The sequence below is a fragment of the Bos javanicus genome, chromosome X, assembly GCF_032452875.1.
Source record: "Bos javanicus breed banteng chromosome X, ARS-OSU_banteng_1.0, whole genome shotgun sequence".
Lineage (NCBI taxonomy): Eukaryota > Metazoa > Chordata > Mammalia > Artiodactyla > Bovidae > Bos > Bos javanicus.
The window spans coordinates 33,263,761-33,284,035 of NC_083897.1; the positions used below are offsets into that span (position 1 = coordinate 33,263,761).

Sequence of the window (20,275 nt, forward strand, 5' to 3'; positions counted from 1 at the left end):
GGAGCGCTTGCAGCCCCTTCTTACTCAGGGATCCCACCCACACAGTTGAGATTTGGTGGCACCCAAAAGGAAGGGGTTGGGTTGGTTGAGACACTGAATGGTGGAAACTGGGCAAGCCAGGGATCCAGTCACATACCCGAGTAGAGGACATAGCAATGGCTAAACCCCTGGCAAGAACAGGGAGCGCTCCCTTCACAGACGTTCCTACTCTCCTTCATTCTTTCTCTAGGATCTGGGCAGGGCCCAGGGCATCTGCTGACAGTGGAGTCAGTTGTGTGGGAAGGGCTGGGAGGAAGGTGCCTCCCAAAGGCTTAGGGAAGACACCTGGCAGGGCCGTCCAGTGTGGCCCCAAGGCCAAGGCCAGATTGGTTAGCACAGATCTGCCCTCAGCAGGCCTAGAGTAACATGAGGGATCTTCAGAGCATGGGCAGTGATGGGGCTGGGACCTGAGGGGTGGGGTGAGGGTCAGGGGAAGCCAAGCCCAGGACTGTGCCTGTCTGTGCTGAGAAAGGACCAGAGGCAGGCTATTAGGCTGCAAAGCTAGCGGGACCCTTGCCCCCTCCTCAGTGCTCCCAGAGTTTCAGGACCCTCTGTCTTGGAACTCACCAAGTGCCTCTGTCCACCTGTCCTGCCCTCCTTCCTGACTTCCCCACAGACTGCATGTGATGGACGGGTCCTCTGGGTCACCACGCCCCTGTCAACAGACAGCATGGAGACAGATGGAAAGAGCCAGACCTCTGTGACCCCCTCTTCAGTGTTACCAGGCTTGCAGGATGCTTGGGCACTTGGGCTTATGTCTGGACCAAGGGGTGTGTGTTGGACATGGTACCTAGATCCTAAATACAACTATGAGGGCAGAGCAACAAGGGCTGGTATTCAGCTTGTGGAAATCTTGTACTTGTCTTTGGGTTTGGGGTCATGTGTTTCCAAGGCCCTTGGCAGGTGGAGTGACCCTGCTTTCCAGTGGGCCTCTTGGGCGTGCCCCTAGATTGGGAGCTGAAGACACTCAGCTGCTGATCAGAAACTTGTGGCATTGTCGGCGGACCCAGGAGGATCCCATTCTGCTTCAGGGTGCATGACTCATGGAAGTTGACACTCCCATCATCAGGAGCAGGACTGGGTCTTCTGCTGTGTGAAAGGCAAGGCCCAGGGTCCCACCTGTCCTAGGCTGGCCTCAGCGCATGGCTCGGGAGCCACACTCTTGGCCAAACGTGTGAAATGCTGCTGCTTCAGATGAAAAGGGACCATGGGGACCAGACTGAGGCCTGCTTGGGGTGTGGGCTTCCAGCCTCATCGGGCTCACCCAGTGCTGTGTGTGAATAGCATAGACAGACAGAACACAGACTCACACTTCTCATTCAATTCTTTATTTACTCCCGTCGAGTTTTGCTGTACTTTATTAGAGCTAGAAATAGATTTTTGCTTACAAGAGAATGCTTTTGAGTGTCCCTAGGGACCTGGCAGCTCAGGGATTGGGATTGTCCTTGAACTGCTCACAGAGGGCACACGTGTAATCTGAGGACTCCTCCTCCTCCTCGTCCACCTCAGGGGCCTCATTTGGGGCCACAACTGAAATGGCCACCTTCACGATGGAATCATAGGTGTTGTACCTATGTCATCACCAAACCATAATCTGGGTACCTTGGGGGACTCTTGGGCAGTTGCCCTGCGCTGTCCCTTCCAGCAGTAGCCGGGGATACAGACATGGAATTGCTGGACATGCCCTCTCCACTGGGGCCACCCAGCTCACTGGGGAGATGGTTTTCCCTGGCCTGCCCGGCTATACTGCCTATAAACCAAAGGCCACAAAACAGAAATGAGCACTGGCGGAGGATTCTGTGAACCGTTGGGGTTCCCTTCTGGACCTTCTTGTCAGCCTCTTGGGTGGACTCATTGTGATGAAATCGAGGAGAGTGTCTGGTCATCACCACTTGCTTCTTTCTCTTTGGGGACACTGTTGAGCTGGTGGTGGGCTGAGCAGTTGTTTTGGGGTCGCCTTTCCTCTAGATGTTCTGCAGGAGCAAAGGCTTGTCTCTCTGAAACTTGGAATTGCGATAGATCTGAAAGGAAATGAATCACTTTAGCCACCGTGGGGGAGAATGGCCATTCCTCGCCGCCCTCCTCCCCACCACTGTCCTAGCCTTGCTTAAGTACGGAGATAAGGTCTCTTCATTCCTGGCAGGTTATGAGGCCCTAGCAAGTGCACTCCCTAGAACTCCCCCAGTGCTGGCCACACTCGATGTGTTACCGGCACTCCCTGACATCAAGCGGCCCCTCAGGGGCTGGAGTCACCCCTGTGGATCCTGTCTAGGGGATGGTGGAACACGACAGGCCCTATTTTCTCTTCTTTCCTTAACCACCCTCTCATGAGAAAAAAATCTCTCCTGGGAAATGAAACCTGTCTAGCACTCAGCTCCTCGAGTCTAGTCTCCCCAGGGCTTTCTACATTACCATCATCCTCTTCTTCCCCGCAGAGCGGCCTGAAGGGCAGATTTTATTGAACATACAGGTTCAGTTTGTGAATGAAAGTCTTAATGCTGTCTGTCTCGAAGATCCTGTCTGCACCTCTGTGCTGGAAGACCTCCGTCTGGAAGAGATCTGCCTTGATGACCACCGTGTCTCCCTCATCGTTCCAGTGCACAGGGGTGAAGGCTGCATTCTCCATGATCATCCAGAGCTTTCTTGGGAAGGACAGCCTGAGGAAGGCATTGTTCTCTTCCTCATTGGCTGTTTCTGGATTCAGGCCCTGTCGGGGCGGGTTGTTGGGGGCCCAGATCTGGACTTTCAGGTTGGTCCCATAGCTTCTCCAAAGCCTCCCCTGAATCCACGTTTGGATCTGGGGAGACCTGCTGTGGCCTCTCCACCAGTTGATGGGGCCAGCGGGGCTGCGCATGTCTCATCAGAACTCTGACTAACCGTGAAGCCAGTCTAGCTCAGGAGCATTCACTACCTAAGCAGTGAACACTCATGGCAGAAGGGCCTCAGACCACGGTCAGGGTGCCCAATAAACACTGTCTGGAGATTCTAGAATCTCGGCTGTGGGCCATGCAGCCAATTAAGTGGTCAGCTTCCTTAATTCCTTCCTGATATCACAGAGGTGATGCGGAGAGGCAGCCCTGGCCCAGTGTGGGGGAGGGGGAGGGGAAAGGAGATGGGATCCCTAGCTTGTCTCTTCACTGAAAGTACAGAAAAGTATGTTTCAGGTTGCCTGAAAAGGCTTCCATCTGCTGCCAGGCGCCTTGTTTCAGGAGGCCAGGCCCTGGATGGGTTGACAAATGTGCTCCTGGCTTCACTCCCTCCCTAGTAATGGGCAGGCCTGTGGCTGGCTTTTCTTGAAGAGCCCTGATGAGTCCTAGCTCGGCTAACACCAAGAGAGACCCCAGGAGTCAGATGGGACCCTGGCAGCTGTCCCTCCCAGAAGATGGGGTCCGTAGTGTCCTGGTTGGCCTAGCCTGAGTTGGTGGCCCCCCCATCCTCGCTCCTCTTCTGGCTTTGGCCTCCTCCATTTGGCGCTGCTGGTTGGCAGGTTGTGTTCAGATGGCCCCAAAGTCAAGAGTCCTGTTGTCTTGCCCCCACTGCCCCTCAGGTTGAATTCTCCCCAGAGTAGGGCTGTGCTCAAGCACAGTGGGAGCGACCTCACGTTCCATTTGACTGTTCCCAAGCACCTGAAACACAGACTCCCAAGGAGGCCGTGTGGGAGGGCATAGCCAGGCACTCCGCTTAGCTTGCAGCCTCCCGGGCTCTGCCCACCGCCAGACCTCATCCTGCTGCAGATCACAGGCTGTTGTCTTCAGTTTCCATTTGTTCTCATAAAGACTGCTCTTGTGGCCCTAGAGTGCTCAATATGGGAAAACCTGTGTGTGTGCTTTCCCCATCCCTTTCCCAGAGTCTTGGATTCAGCCTCCCTTGAGGCTGCCTCAAAAGCCCTATTTCCTTTTGTCAATGGGGTGGTTGGGCTTCTGCTACCCCCAGTCCTGGCCTCTCATGTACAACTTGGGTCTCCATGGGTACTTGCCCTTTGAAGGACTTGATTGGGGGCTCAGGGTACAGCCTGTTCTGTTGAAAACAAGCATTTCACTGGTCCTCTTCTCTGCCCCTGCCCCTGTCCCCACCACCACTGTGGACCTGTTCTCCCTTACGCAGATCCAGGTCCATCAAGTGATTTTGCTGGCTCTTGGGTTAGGCGCTTTTCAATGGGCCTCCTTTACATACACTCACTCTCAGGGACATGTGTGACTTGTTGAGTTAGATGTGACCAAAGGAAACCCGTCTACCTGTATTTGAAAATGGATGAGAGTCTGGGTGTGGGACTGGAGGAAACCCTCATGAGAGTCACCTGTCTTCACTGTAAGTGGACAGTTGAGCAGTGGGTTTGGAGATGCGTGTTCTCTGGCCTTTGTGGGCCACTGTTGTTCAACGTCACCATGTAGGGGACAGACTGGCACCTTGGAAAGGCCTATGTGCAAGGACCCTAGGGCACTGTCCCTCAGTTCTTCCACTCAGCAGGCTCTTTTGTCCTGTGTGAGGGCCACAGCCTGGTATCTAAAAGGGGACTGCTAAGAGGGTGTGAAAGAGGCTCTCCCAGGGGTCATTTGGGCTAAGGACTGGCAGCGTGGATGGAGCTCCAGGCCTTGACTTGGGCTTGCTCCCTGGCCTTCTTGCTTCTAAACAGGCTTACAAAGCATTCCTTCAGGTTGGTTACTCCGGTTGGGACATGACCCTGGAGGCTGTCAATATCAGTGGGGGCCCCTGGTGGCTCCTCAGAAGGGGACGGAAGGCCATGGCATCTGTGGGCAGCCTGGCTAGGTGGCCTTTCCTGCCGCTGCACCATCCCACCCCCACACTCGGGGCCCCTCCTTGCCCCCTGGGTCCTGAGGGAGCTGCCTTTCCTGGTTTCCCTCCCCAAGGCACCACCCAGACCCTCGCAGTGGGTTTGTGTGTCACCAAGGGGTCTTTGTCAGCCATGGCTCAGGACACTTGTGTTGTGCACACACAAGCCCTCGTGACGTTCAATACCTGCCTTTCTCAGCCTGGATTTCCTGCCCTTGTGCTTGGTGGCCCAGCCCCGGTGTCCCCAGCCCAGAGGCCCTCCAGCTGTTCCCCTCCCTCACTGCAGCTGGGGAGACCTGGAGCCTCAGGGGTCCACCCGTGTTACCTTCCCTCCCGTATTGGAGGAGGCTCCTGTAGGGGCCTTATCCAAGTGGGCACTGGGACCATAGAGTCAGATCTTCCCTTCCTCCTGCTCAGTGAGGAGCTGGCCAGCCTGGCAGGTTCAGTTGGGCAGGAGGCACCATGGCAGCAGCAGGGACAGGGCACCGCCCTCACGTGTGAGGTGCTGGGACTGGACAGACGCCGGCCCCCGGCACAGTCAGTTCTCAACAAACCCCAGAGCAGCCCCACGGTGCTTCTGATTCTCCTTGTCCCCTTCCTTCCCTGGGCCAGCTTTTGTCACCTCAGAGGCATCATGTGGCACTGAGAAGAGGAAAGCGTGAGAAGTCGGAAGGTCAGGCCTTGGCATGGGGTGGGCGGGAAGGGCAGGGGCTCCAGAGGAATTAAGACCAGGGCTCTGAGCCCACCCCAGCCGTCACTAGCACGTGATCCTGCAAAGAAGCCCAAGCCCCAAGGCCTCAGTTCTTCATCTTGGAGGTGAGCAGGTGTGAGGAGCCCTGTGTGTTCGGCTGCAGGATGTGCTCGAGGGATGCGACTGAGCTCACAGGGCCTGAAGGCCATAGACACTGTGATGGTGGGGCAGGAATCTCTCACACTGTTGCCCCCAGACACTCCTCCACTCTCAACTGGATGGGGTTGGCATCTTTGTGATCCAGGGCGTGTCAAACAATATGAACCTCAATAGGATGTGGAATAGCTAATCAGCCAAACAAGATGTTTCATAGATAAAACTATGTAACTTTTCCAGTTAGACCATTGTGGACCATAGTGCTAGTCCCTCGGTCGTGTCTGACTCTCTGTGACTCTGTGGACTGTAGCCCACCAGGCTCCTCTGTCCATGGAATTCTCCAGGCAAGAATACTGGATTGTCTGCCCTCCTCCAGGGGATCTTCCTGACCCAGGGATTGAACCCAGGTCTCCACATTGTGACCAGATTCTTTATTGTTTCAGCTACCAGGGAATGCCCATTTGCATTTAGAGGACCTGTTAAATTTGAGTGTGGAAGAATGTTCCAGCAGGACATGACAAGATGCTCCAGGAAATAGAACAAGAACCTCTCCTTGCCTCTATCCCCACTGATTTCCCATCCAAACCCTTACTTTCCATAACTTCAGCCCCAACCAATGTCAAGTCCTTGATTACAATGGCCAGTTACAGTCTAAAATTAAAAACTAATTAACACCTTGGGTTCTGGCTCCCTGGAACCAGGAAAGAGAGGGTCAGTCTATGGATTTCTGGGCATCACTTCAAGGGAGTGTGACCGGAGTTCTGCAGGTTTCCTAGCAGAAAGGGGGTACAGAAAACTCCTACTTTGCCCCTGTGGTCAACAGCAATGTGATAAGAGCCAGGACCCCTTCCTCCCCCAGAACGAGATCCCTCTGGGGTTTAACCAAGGCACAAAAGGACGCCACACAGCAGTGTCCAATTTCGGTTTCTCCTCACCCCTAAGACACACTGCACATGATTTTGGCTCCTAGACAAACATCTCTCTAGGTGTGGGGGTCTTCTGATTCCCCTAGGGTCCCCACTGCTAACACAAGGCCTTTCACGGAGAAGAGGCTCCATGAAGGTCTTGGGAATTAAGGAGCCAAGGAACAGGGGCTATTTGACTCAAATTAATTGTCTGCTATTTCCTTAGATATCCCAGGCAAATCCAAATAAACAGAGATCCCTTAGCTTTACAACATGACATGCAAAAAGTCTAAGAAGCAAGAATTCCAACTATCACTTTTTATTTTCTAATTCTTCCAACAACCAATGTGCTAAGTAAGTTCACATTTCCAAAACTGTTCTAATTCTAATTACATACTATGCTGTGCAGGACCATGAAATAAAATCAAGAGTCCCCAGTCTCTTTTATAAAACAGCAAAAACTCTTGTTCTTGAACTGGCTAAGTACAAACACACTGTGATCAACGTCACTGAATTGTTAGATACTGGAACGCACTGTATTCTATTAAAAGCAATAACATTTGAAAAATTCCTAAGAAAACAGAGATGAGTCTCCATGTCATTGTAGAGAACAGGAACACAAAGACGCCACACACTGAGTTCCCCCAATGGGCTTGGGCTCTCACTGCTGAGAAGGCTGACTGGTCCCTCTTCAATCATGGAGGAAAGGATAAGCCTCCTTTCTTGTCCCCTAGGACAAGCTGCTGGACATGGGCCTGGAAGGAGCCTGGCTTCTGCTCTGGCTCAGGGTCCCTCTTCCTCCACCTTCAAGCCTCTGTGGGTGGGGTGGGTGGAAGGAGCTGACCCTTTCAACCCACTCTTTCCAGATACTCCAATACCTTAAACTTGCTGGTCTCCACATTGGCCTGGGGACCCCACAGGAACTTGTAGTGAGCAGGGTCGCTGTCAGGCACCTGCTGGTACTCCAGGTACACCTCCTGCACCCACACATGGGTCCGCAGCTTCGTGGGCTCCCCATAGATGTAGTGGTCCCTCCCAGGACACAATCCCATCCAGCAGAGTTCTGCCCAGACCTCCTCAGGGGCACAGTCTTCATACATGACGATCAGGCACAAGATCACCACCAGGAAACTGGCCTTGGGCAACCTCTGCCCATCCCGCAGCATCTCATTGAGGGTGAGACCCAGGGTGGGGACCAGGACATATCTGTGCTCATTGGGGTCCACCTCCTTCACCTCCAAGCCAAAGACCACCTGCAGGCTCTGCCCGGTTTGAAAGATTACCAGAGGGAAGTGGTCCTGGTAATCTTTAAGGACACTATTCAGCACTTTTGCCTTTGAGATCGGCTCCTTGGTGATATACCTGCTGAGCAGGAATCACACCAGCTCATTCATCTTCACCGTAGTGTATCTTGGAGTGAGGACCTGGCACATTCCTGGTCACGCAAGGTGCCTGGCACTTCATCTTGCCTGCTGAGACTGTGCTCTTCGGATTGGCTCTCCAGAGTGGCAGCCAAGGCATGGAAGACGGGCAGACACCCAGAGAGCTCTGGGGGAGACTGGCTGTTGCAGCAGCAGCCACCTCCCCCAGGGTGCCCCGGACCAGGAGAGAGGAGAAGGAGGAAGCTGCATCTCCTTCCTCTACCTGCTCCTCCTCCTCCTCCATCTACTCCTCCTCCACCACCTCCACCTCCACCTCCACCTCCTCCTCCTCCACCTCCACCTCCTCCACCTCCTCCTCCACCTCCTCCTCCACCTCCGCCACCTCCTCCTCTACCTCCTCCTCCACCTCCTCCTCCACCTCCTCCTCCAGCTCCACGTCCTCCACCACCTCCTCCTCCTCCTCCAGCTCCACCTCCACCTCCGCCACCTCCACCTCCGCCACCTCCTCCTCTACCTCCTCCTCCACCTCCTCCTCCACCTCCTCCTCCTCCAGCTCCACGTCCTCCACCACCTCCTCCTCCTCCTCCTCCAGCTCCACCTCCACCTCCGCCACCTCCTCCTCCGCCTCCTCCACCTGATCCAGCTCCACCTCAACCTCCAGCTCCACCTCCACCTCCACCTCCTCCCTCACCTCCACCTCCTCCTCCACCTCCACCTCCTCCAGCTCCAGCTCCAGCTCCACCTCCATCTTCACCTCCACAACGTCCTCCACCTTCACCTCCTGCACCTCCACCTCCTGCACCTCCACCTCCTGCACCTCCTCCTCCTGCACCTCCACCTCCTGCACCTCCACCTCCTGCACCTCCTCCTCCTGCACCTCCACCTCCTGCACCTCCACCTCCTGCACCTCCTCCTCCTGCACCTCCTCCTCCTGCACCTCCACCTCCTGCACCTCCACCTCCTGCACCTCCTCCTCCTGCACCTCCACCACCTCCACCTCCACCACCTCCACCTCCCCTTCCTCCTCCACTTGCTCCTCCTCCTCCACCTCCTCCACCTCCTCTTCTTCCTCCTCCACCTCCTCCACCTCCTCTTCTTCCTCCTCCACCTCCTCCACCTCCTCTTCTTCCTCCTCCTCCTCTTCACCCCAAAATAATTGTGCCTGTATCAGGTCCTCATTTGCTCTTGGATTCTGAAAGACTCTCTCAGGCTGGCGGAGCTCATGCATCCCAGGCATGATGACTAGGATCAAACCACAGAGAGGAGTGAGGCAGGGGGACAGATGGGGACCACGGGCCTGCAGGAGAGAGTGGGTGAGAATGGCCTTAACTGAGAAATGCACCCTGGGCGGTCTGATACAGGTCTCCTCTTAAGGGGTGCTCTTGGGCCTCACAGGGGTGCTCCTCCTGGGCAGGCTGTCCCCTGGCTACCCCAAGGAGGAAGGGCGGTGGCTCCCTAGGGCGCAGTCAGCAGAGCCCTGAGTTCTGGGGCTGACACGGTGGAGGGATTTGGGCTTTGTGGGGTCCCCTCTATTCTGGGATGGGGTAACCCTGGTGCATGATCACGGCACCCTTCTCACCTTGACTTCTGGCACTGCCTGGACCTCCTCTGCTCTCTGACCTCAAGACAAGGGCCTCAGAACTCCACCTTTGCCTCCTCGTTCCCGAAGCTCCTATGAGAGAAATGGAGGGATCACCTAGGATGCACACTGTGGCAAAGCCCTAGGTCTTCTGTGCTTGTTGGAGGGATAGATTCTCTGAAGTCCCCCAGCTGTGGGGTGAGAGGTTCCCTAGGGGCTCCCTTGTAGTGCTCCCCTTTTCCCTGGCATGGCCTGGACCCTCCCCTTTGGGGGCTGCCCAGGGCCTCCTGTGGGTCCTAGGCAGGGGAGATGCTCCGTCTTCAGCTCCTCCTCACATCCTGCCTGGCCTCCCAGCACTGACCACAGGGGCGGATTCTGCTCAAGCCAGGGAGTCCAGCCTCTGCCGACCTGAAGCTTCTGCTGTCCACCTGAAAACCTCACCTCCCGAGGCCCCAACACTATAGGTGAATAAACTACTCACCCTGCTCACCCTGCTCTGGGGCCTCTGAGACCCCCAACAAGGGCTAGCAAATCTCCCTGCCTTGGGGTCCAATCGCCTCAGTCCTTTTTCGTGTGGAGTCTGGACTCCAGGCAGGACCAGGAATTTTCCTGTCCGCCACTTTGAGGCCCCGTCACTCTCACAAGGTCCCGAGTTGAGGCCCAGATGTCAGGATATGCTGCACGTGGTCTTCCCTCCTGGGGACAACCCGGGTCCCCTGTGTTCTGGGGTCCAGCTCCACTCACTCCTCCCTCAGGATCCTTACCTTCACTCCCGCTAGGACCTCGGCTCCATCCTCTCCCCAACTGAGGCCCTGCTCCTCACACCAGGGCCCCAGTCTCTCTGAGACCCAGATGTCAGGAACTCCGCCTCCTGTACCAGGACCCCAGTCTGAGACGCGGGTGTCAGGAACTCCGCCTCCTGTACCAGGACCCCAGTCTGAGACGCGGGTGTCAGGAACTCCGCCTCCTGTACCAGGACCCCAGTCCGAGACGCGGGTGTCAGGATCTCCGCCCCCTGTACCAAGACCCCAGTCTGAGACCCGGATGTCAGGAACTCCGCCCCCTGTACCATGACCCCAGTCTGAGACCCGGATGTCAGGAACTCCGCCCACTGCACCGGGACCCCAGTCTGAGACCCGGATGTCAGGAACTCCGCCCCCTGTACCGGGACCCCAGTCTGAGACCAGGGTGTCAGGAAGTCAGACCATGCCTGTTGCGGTCATCATATCCCAGGGTCTCTCAGGACCGACAGCAGGATGGGCTTTTCTGAGGTCTTTTCTCATTGGGGTCCAGGGTCCCCTCAGTCCTCCCTCAGGCACCTCACTTTGCCTCTAGTTAGGACCTGGGATTCTCTCCTCTCCCCAGACGAGGCCCTGTTCCTCTTAACCGGGGCCACAGTCTCTCTGAGACCCGAATTCCGAAAGTCAGGACCAGCCTAGAACACTAATTCCATACCAAGACCTCCCAGACCACCCGAATGTAGGGGGTGGGGGTCTGTGGGGTCCCCTCAGATTGGGGTCCAGGATCCCCCAAATATATCAGTGTATGCCCTTTGAGTCCCATGAGGACCTGCACCCTTCCCTCTGCCCACATGAGACCCCACCCCTTATCCTAGGTCCCCAGTCTCTCTGAGACCCTGATGTGGAAGTCAGGACACGCTGCCAAGTGCTCATCCCAACGCCAGGGATGCCCAGGGCTGGCAGCAGCAGCGTGAACTGTGGGGTCACCTGTGATCTCCCTCTGGGTCCTCATCCTGAGCCCTGGCAGGTCCTGGGATGCCAAACTCCTCGGCAGAGGCCAGACCCTCACACCAAGGGCCTCACTGCCCTGAGGCCCCAGGAGGAGGCTATGGACATTGCAGCAGGGCTCCAAGCCCAGGGCTTCTTAGTGGTTGAGGACGCCATGGGCTGAGATGATGTCCCGGGAGTCACTCAGCCTTCCCCGTGTTCTTCACCTTGACTCTCAGCTAGTCTGGGCACCACCCTCTGCCCACCTGACTTTGTTTCGCTTGAGACCCAGGCCCTGTCGAGCCAGCACACCTGAGAGGGAAACCGGGGTGGGGGACTCATTCCCACAACCCTGCCAGGGTCTCCCAAGGCTGAGAGCAGTGATGACCTGTATGTCCTGGGGCCTCAGAGCCCCTTGTCCCCAGGGTTCTACCTTAACTCCTAGCATGGCTGGGCTCGTTCACTCTGCTGACCTGAACCCGAAGTCTGTGACCCAGGCCCTCACTTCTCTCTCAGAGGAATCAGTAACGTCACATCCGGACGCCATGCCCCATGGTCCCCTATGGCTGTCAGGAAGGCAGCACATGCATTCCCTGGGAACCCTCAGTCTCCTCTGGTCCACACCTCGAGTCTCCGCAGGACGTGGGGCCCTCCCTCTGCCCATCTGAGACTGCACCCCACAGACCAAACCTGTGGCTCCCCGAGTTCACTGAGGAAGTGGGCTTGGTGGAGGGGTTCTTAGACTGACAGCCTGCCTGGCCCGGGGTCCCCAGTAATGGTGGAGTTGCATTCTATGAGACCCTCTGTTCCGGGGTGTTGTCCTCACTCAGGAGGGGGCCTCCTTCTCCCTTGAGAGAAGGCTGCAGTCCCAGCACAGATGCTGGATGGAAGGCAGCTGCACCCATAGTAAACACGTGAAAGTGAAAGTGAAGTCGCTCAGTCGTGTCCGACTCTTTGTGACCCCATGGACTGTAGCCTACCAGGCTCCTCTTTCCATGGGATTTCCCAGGCAAGAGTACTGGAGTGGATTGCCATTTCCTTCTCCAGGGGATCTTCCCGACCCAGGGATCGAACCCAGGTCTCCCGCATTATAGACAGACGCTCTACCGTCTGAGCCACCAGGGGAGCCGTGGTGTTTACTAAACTTGATTGTGTGGTGGTTATTGTCAAAGCTGGGAAATGGACTCACATTGTGCTTTGCGTGTGGGGGAGAGGTGACGCTTTGTGAGTAATAAATCGTTGAACCAGGAAAGAATTCTTAATCTGTAGGTGTCCTCTAGTCCCATTAGGTGTTCCTACTTTTCAGTCAGGGAAAGCAAGGGAATTTGAAATTAGAAAAGTACGACAATATATAGATGCCAACTTTATTTTTTTTAATTTATTTTAATTGGAGGCTAATTACTTTACAATATCATATTGGTTTTGCCATACATCAACATGAATCCAACTTCAAAAAACTGAAACAAGCAGAAAAGGATTCTGAGCTGCAGAATGGTTTCCAGAGTGTCATGTGGATGCTGTATCTGAGCCAGAAGAGACAGCATCGCCCATGGGATGTTTAAAATTTCACTCACACTGAAAACTGTTTCTTCCTGAAATCTGGAAGCATCACATGGGTGAATGACACTACAATTGCAGTGAGGTTTACTCCACTAGAAGAGAAGCCTCACTAGCAAGAAGGGATGGAGTTCAAACAAAAATCTTGCCATGTTGATATGATACATTTATAAATGGTGAAATGATTACTGACACAGTATTAGCTACCACCTCCATCCTATCACATTTCTTTTCTGTGGTGAGAATGTAGAAGTTCTACTCTCTTTGCAACAATCAAGTATTTGACAAAGAATTGTGAGCTATAAGAATCCTGCTGTACAGTGGATCCCAAAACTTGTTAGTAGTATAAGTGGGGGCTAGTACCCTATGAACAATCTCTCCCTATTTCCCCATCCCCTAATTCTTGGTGAACACCACTCTCTTCTCTGTTTATCTGACCATTTTACTTTTTAAATTTATTTTTATTTATTTTTTAATTTTTGGCCTTGCTGCTCAGCATGTGGGATCTTAACTCCCCAACCAGGGATCAAATCCATGCTCCCTGCATTGGAAGTGCAGAGTCTTAGCCACTGGACTGCCAGGGAAGTCCCAGTTTGTCCTTTTTAGACTCCACATATAAGTGATAACAAATCGTATTTATCTTTTTCTGTCTCCCTTATTTTACTTAGCATAATGCCCTCAAACTCTTTCCAAGTTGTTGTAAATGGCAGGATTTCCTTCTCTCACATGGCTGTACATTGAATACGTCGCATCTTCTTAATCCATTCATCCGACAGACACTTAGGTTGTATCCATATTTTGTATATTGCGACCAATGCTGCAATAAATGTAGGGGTGAAGATATATCTTTTCCATATTCTATTTTCATTTCCTTCTGAATATACACTCAGAAGTGGAATTCCTGGATCATATGGTAGCTTTCTTGATTGTATTCTTTGATGCACATAGGTTTTTGTTTTTTTAATGAGGTCCAATTTATCTATTTTTTTATTTTTATTTTTTGGCTCTGTTTTTGGTGTCATATCCATGAAATCATTACCATCAAAGTATTTCTAGAGATATAAATAAACACAGGATAGGAAGTACACATATAATTCTTTGCTCTGACCACCAAGAGGTCCGAGAATCAATGACCCTTCAGTACCAGTGAACACACTTAGTGTACAGATGTAGTTTTGTCAATATCATACGACAATAAAAGGAACAAGGGCTCCATGGAAAAATTGATGATTCTAGAATTGGGACGGGAAAGATGGAAAATGAGCCTGGAGCATCTTTGTAGGGTGTGGGAAAAAAAGTGCTCAAAAATTTCAAAAAAGGAAGCAAGGTTTTCAGGGGTATGACAAAGGTATATACAAAGGGAGCTGACACGAAGAGCTCCCAATGGCCAATCTGAACAATTTTAAAATAAAAATATATAAAGTTGTATTGGATTTTAACCCAAAGTGTAATATAAATACCATGAGTCCATACTGAGAAAAATAAATGATTTCTTAATTACACAAACAAGGATGGACAAATCTCCCACCGAGAAAGATTCCAGTTTATGCAGACACTCCCACTTCTAGAAAGTGGAGCACAACTCCCCACCCCTGAAGCAAGACTTTCTTCCAAAGAGGACAGGATGGAAAGGGGGCATAAAACAATCACTTTATTGCACAGACACATGACAAGCACTACCTCAGCCAGATGATCAATGAGAGTGTCATCAGTGATCAATTGTGCTAATAGTATATGCACTTGATATGATGTGATGAGAATGGGATTTAACATCTGTAATATTCCTCCCCCAAACTCATAATCCCAGACTAGGCACCAGTAAAATATCAGACAAATGCTAATCAAGGGACATTGTACAAAACATCTACTGAGTACTCCTCAAAACTGTCAAGATCATCGAAAATAAAGAAATGTTAAAGCTAAGAGGAACCCAAGGAGACATTACAACTAAATGTTAGGATCCTGGAGCAGGTAAAACCTATAGAAATCTGAATAAAGCATGGGCTTTAGTTCACAATAAATAATGCATCAATACTTACTCATTAATTGTAATAAGTGTATTGTATTAAGGTAAGATACTAGGAACAGCAGAAACGGGGTGAGGGCATATGATTCTGCTATTTTCACAAATATTATTCAAATCTTAAAGGGTCACAAAGGAAAAGGTCAAAATAAAGTCTATTGACAGTGTCAATGAAAAAGACAAGGAAACTCTGGGCAAAACATGCTGAGTACGTTAAAAAAGGAAACAAAAAGGAAACCAAACACAAGCACACAGAACCTGTAAGTGTGAAACAACCCTTGCTAAATTAGCTTCAGCTTTTCCTCTCCCTTAACCTCCAATCCCATATAATATACTAACCGGGCCTCTTCCACCACAGAAACATCTCTAGATCCACTTTTTTCTCAAGCCCCACAAACACTGCCCTGATCCAACCTCATAGATGTTTTGCCTGGATGTGGCAAAAGCCACCAACCAAGGCCAGGTGTAGACCTGGAACCCTGTACTTGCTCAAAAACTGCTTTAAGACGTCTGCCAGTATTATTTGCCACAGAAGTCTGTCAAGATCCAGGCAGGGGTAAGTGTCTTGCCAAGGATACAAGGGTCCAGAGCAAACTTTTACCTTGGTGTACGTCTCAGCGTGCTCAAGTCGCTCAGTCGTGTCTGACTCTTTGCAACCCCATGGACTGTAGACCCCCTCCAGGCTCCTCTGTCTATGGGATTTCCCAGGCAAGAATACTGGAATGGGCTGCCATTTCCTCCTCCAGAGTATCTTCCCACCCAGGGGTCGAACTTGCATCTCCCACATTGCAGGCAGATTCTTTAACGCTGAGCCTCCAGGGAAGCCGTGAGGAAACACAGGGGCTTCACAAAGGAGCAGAACATTCACTGAGAATCATTAAGCCAGGGGTGGCACCTGTCCAATCTGTGATGCCCTGGGCAAGATCAGCTTGGGAACATGGTCGTGTGTTTCTACACAGAGGCTACTGCTGAAGATGCTGGATACTGGAAATGACCTCCATATAAGTTGGTTGTGGGGAGCAGTTTGGGCACCCTAGCAGCCAAAGGCCTGAGGTTCTTATGTACCCAGAGCAAGATCCCAACCACACCTAGCAGTCATATCCAATAAGGTGCATGAGGAGTACCTGTTATGAAGGTGTCATGTATCCATCCTGGAGTGGCCCCCGGGGCTGTGGTCCTGGAATTGGCCCCAGAGCACGGATGTCCTCATGGAGACCGAGGCAGCAGCTCACCTGCAGAGGCATCTGCTCCCCCTCCCTCTCCCAGCCAGGTCAGATGGGATCTCTAGAGGCTTGCTGCTTCCACCTCTATGGGGCGGCTGACCCTCTTTGCAGCCTGCACTCCTGGGACCTGGTTACTTTCCAAATCCTCATTGGAGTCTGGGGCCTCTTGCACCTAGGAGAGCATCCAGGATACCAACCCTGCCATCTGCTAGAGCCTGTCCTCTGCTCAAACAGCCTGACTAGCTCCTAGCTGGCTCTGTGGATGGCTCATAAGATACCCCTCTGTCTCTCACACTCAGGCTCAAAAGCTAGGACCTCACAGTCACATTCACAAGACCCCGAGTTTCCTCCAACACGTGGGATTCCACAAGGAATGGTCTAATACACCTCAGGATCATAGACATGTGCCCTGCACTTCTATGGCAATGAATACTACTGACCCACCACAAGGAGATCACCCAGACACTGTGTCAGGTCCTGTTGGCTCCACCTGAAGCACTGTGGAAGGGGATGCTGCCCTGGGACTTCCAGATAAAGATACACACATGAGGTCATCAGGACCAGGGCCTAAGCGGCTCTGAGTGGGGGGCAGGCAGGACAAATCCCAAGCCCAGGTTCTGGGGAAGGGGGTGCTGTGGGCAGCAGAAGTGGGTGGCCTCGGGCTGGACCTCACAAGGAGGATGCCCCCAACCCCAACAGGGAACTTTGGCAGCTGGCTGCTGCCCTCCTGATGGAGACTGAGCACAGCCCCAAGGGGGCTGACAGTGTGGTTCAGGGGGGCAGCAGGGGTGTGACTGTGGGTGTGGTGGGAGGAATTCCTGCAGCCAGCTCCCTGTGGGGCAGCCTCTCTCAAAGGTCAGAGGTGCAGGACTTTAGTCTCTGGGAGAGGAACCACACTCGGAGTGGTTTGTGTCTGTGTGTTGCCCTAGCTTGAGGATTAACCCCTGGGTGCCTATGTTCCTTCAACACAAATGGTCCTGACAAAAATACTTCTGCTTAAAATTCATTGGCCATGGTTCATCACATGACCCTTCCTAAGTGAAGAGGCCTGGCAAGGTCGTGTCCCCATGTGTGCAGGGAGAGAGGAAGACAAAGGTGACTGAGCACCTGACATCTCTTCAATCCCACACTTCCAAGCAAATGCTCAACAAAGAACAGTGGTTAGAATTTATGACGACAAAATCTCCTTTGTTTGGGGGAGGAGAGTCTGAGCAGGTCACATGGGTCTTGAAATTCTCCACCTTTTCCAAGTGTCCACTGACTATCTGGCAGGTGCCACATATGTGAGCAGAATCACATCTCCTGTTCCCATTGTTTCTGGCACTCAGCACGGAAAGCTGCCCCTTCAGCCCCCTGCACCCATCTGCACCCCCTACCACAGTGACCTCACCACCTCATTAGGCCTGGAAGTCGCTCCTGCCTTTTGATGCCAGGCACAGCCTTAACCTGTAAATCCTCTGCTGCCTCCACACTTCTCAACCTGCCTGAACCCAGGGACGCTGGCAGATGTTACATCTTTACTGGCGCGTACTTATTTCTAGTGTTATTCAGATCCAGAGTCTGTCCCTCTCTCCACAGGAAACTGTTTTGTTTTCAAGACACCTCAGAAAATCGGCAGGTCAATAGGAAACAGAATAGAAAACCAGTCAAAATTGCTGCTCTGAGTGTTTTCCTCTTGGAGGATATATTATTCAATTTGGGCATTGTGTGTGTTTGGGGGTGGGGAGCAGTGTCTTTCCCAGCTGTGAAACTTATTCCCAGGATTCCAGACACCCAGCATGTCCTGTCCACATTTGCAGCTTCTCCTCACACATTTCTTCCCACTGAAATCTAGACCATGCTCACAAGTGGCTGAAATACAGTCCAGATGACCAAATAAATTGTCATTTCAGTATACTTGGTAATCAGCTTTCCCAGGGCAGAGAGATTGGCTAGCCAAGGGAATACAGGGAAATACTTCAAAGAGCAAGATTCGCATTTCTTCAGGATTTGTAGCAGATGGGGGGGTGGTAGAAAACACCTCCTTTGCCCCTGTGGTCAACAGCAACGCTTCAGGAGCCAGGAAGGACCCCTTCCTTCCTGCCTCAGAAAGAGATTTCTCTGGGCTTTATCCAAGATGCAAAAGGACACCTCACAGCAATGATCCATTTCAGACTTTCCCATCAACCTCATGGCACACTGCCTGTAAGTCTGAGGGCTGCCACCAACCAGCCTCATCACAATCACCTCCCACAGAAGGAACCCAGTTTCTCAAAGCCCCAAACCACCCTGGCTCAGGCACTGACACTTGAGTGCTCCTCCTGGAGCCCCACCACCCCTTCCGGTGTTGCCTTGTTCCGTGGGACTAGGGGACATCTCTCCACCTTCCTTGTGTGACTGCGGCTCTGAGACCATTGCTCGAGGTGGGGGTGTCCTGCTTCTCCTAGTGTCCCCACTGCTAACATGGCCTTTCATGGAGCAGAAGCTCCATAAAGGTCTTCGGAATAAATGAGCCAGTGAGCAGGGGGCTCAGATGAACTGTCTGCTACTTCCTTAAATAACCCAGGCAAATCCAAATAAACAGAGATAATTTAGTTTTTGAGAATGATACACAAGAAGGACAGAAGCATGAATTCACTATGATTACTTTTATCATCTAATTCTTCCCCCATCAATACGACTGCTCAGTAAGTTCACATTTCCAAAACAGTCCTAATTCCAATTCCACTGTATCCTGTTCAGGACCACAAAACAAGATGGAAGAGTTCCCAACTGCTTTTACAAAATAGCAAAACTCTTGTTCTTGAACTGGGTAAGCACAAACACATTGTGATCAACTTCATTCACAAAGCTGAGACACTGAACTTTATTTAGCCTTCCATTACAACAATTCAAGTTTGACAATTTTCTAAAGGAAACAGAGATGAATCTGCCTGTCATCATAAAGAACAGGAACCCAAAGACGCTACACAATGGCTCCCCCAACTGGCCCAGGCCCTCAGTTCTGAGAAGGCTGAATGCTCCCTCTTCAATCGCAAAGGGAAGGATTACCCTGGCTGCCGCTCTGGCTCAGGCCTCCTTGTCCTTCTCCTTTACAGCCTCTGTAGACTGGAGTGGGAAGGCCCTCCAAGCCCTTTGTCTGACCCTGAGCACAAATGCCATGACTTGCTGTTTGCTGGTCTCCGCATAGGCCCGGGGACCCCACAGGAACTCGTAGTGAGCAGGGTCACTGTCAGGCACCTGCCGGTACTCCAGGTACCCCTCCCGCACCCACACTTGGGTCAGCAGCTCCCTGGGCTCCCCAAAGATGGAGTGCTCCCTCCCAACACACACCCCCATCCTGCTGAGTGCTCCCCAGACCACTTCCTCAGGGGCGGGGTCTCCATTCCTCATGATCAGGCTGAGGACCAGCACCAGGAGACCAGTCTTGGGCAGGCCCCGCCCATTGCTCTGCATTGCATCACAGGTGAGGCCCAGGGCAGGGATCATACCATAGGTGTCCTTCCTGGGGTATACCCCCTCACCTCCACACCAAAGACCAGCTGCAGGCACTCCAAGGCTAGTCTGAAGACCACCGGGAAGTGCTCCTGGTTGTCCTTGAGGACCTTCTTCAGCATTTCTGCCTGGGAGGTCAGCTCCTTGGCTCGATACTTGAGGAGCAGGAAGTTCATCAGGTTAGTTATCATCTCCTTCAGAGCTTGCAGGGGCAAGGCCTCCCCAGGGGCTGAGGAGGACACTGTGGAAGAGGAGGCCGAGGGGGATGCAGCCTTCCCCACCTCAGCCCCCAAGAGCTGCACCTCCACCGGGCCCTGGGCCTCGCCTGGGTCTTGAAGGTCTTCTTTGAGTTTGCTCAGCTCACTCATCTCCACCAAGAGCACGATGCCTGTGATCAAACCCCAGACAGGCGTGAGACAGGGGGACAGATGGGGACCACGGGGCTTAGGGGAGGAGGGGGTGGGAATGGCCTGGGCTGAGAACCCCACTGCCCCTGTGGTCAGTGCACAGAGGCCAGACGGGACATGAGGAGCAGCTGAGGACCAAGCATCTCCCCAGCCCAGAACCCACGGGAGGCCTTGGGCGGTCTGATACAGGCCACTTACAGGTCTCCCCTTGAGGGTTCACTCAGACCTCACAGGGGCACTCATCCTGGGCGGCCAGTCCCTTGGCTACCTGAAGGAAGAAGTGAAGTGGCTCCCCAGGGTGCAGTCAGCACAGCCTGAGAT

The 20,275-nt window shown here is 52.9% G+C and overlaps 3 protein-coding genes across 4 annotated transcripts; all 3 read right to left on the bottom strand.

Moving 5' to 3' along the window:
* Nucleotides 1-903: 903 nt before the first annotated feature.
* Nucleotides 904-3,133, bottom strand: LOC133242510 (heat shock transcription factor, X-linked member 3-like). Its single transcript, XM_061408694.1, has one exon. It carries the CDS (start codon nucleotides 2,891-2,893, stop codon nucleotides 2,495-2,497), a length of 399 nt encoding a protein of 132 aa, XP_061264678.1. The 5' UTR covers nucleotides 2,894-3,133; the 3' UTR covers nucleotides 904-2,494.
* Nucleotides 3,134-5,679: 2,546 nt separating this feature from the next.
* LOC133242509 (probable inactive protein kinase DDB_G0270444) lies at nucleotides 5,680-11,196 on the bottom strand. Of its 2 annotated transcripts, none has more exons than XM_061408693.1 (3): nucleotides 10,308-11,196; nucleotides 9,544-9,636; nucleotides 5,680-9,206 (listed from the first exon to the last, which is right to left on the bottom strand). In XM_061408693.1, the coding sequence occupies exon 3, from the start codon at nucleotides 9,199-9,201 to the stop codon at nucleotides 8,248-8,250; it is 954 nt and encodes a 317-aa protein (XP_061264677.1). In that variant the 5' UTR covers nucleotides 9,202-9,206; nucleotides 9,544-9,636; nucleotides 10,308-11,196; the 3' UTR covers nucleotides 5,680-8,247. The 2 variants fall into 2 exon arrangements, with proteins under 2 accessions (XP_061264677.1, XP_061264676.1); XM_061408692.1 differs by having other exon boundaries at nucleotides 5,680-9,261.
* A 7,417-nt stretch (nucleotides 11,197-18,613) lies between these two features.
* LOC133242154 (melanoma-associated antigen 10-like) lies at nucleotides 18,614-19,916 on the bottom strand. Its single transcript, XM_061408218.1, is given in 2 exon segments — nucleotides 18,614-19,570; nucleotides 19,573-19,916. Coding segments are annotated over 2 exon segments (792 nt in total). The 5' UTR covers nucleotide 19,916; the 3' UTR covers nucleotides 18,614-19,121.
* Between the last annotated feature and the right edge of the window lie 359 nt (nucleotides 19,917-20,275).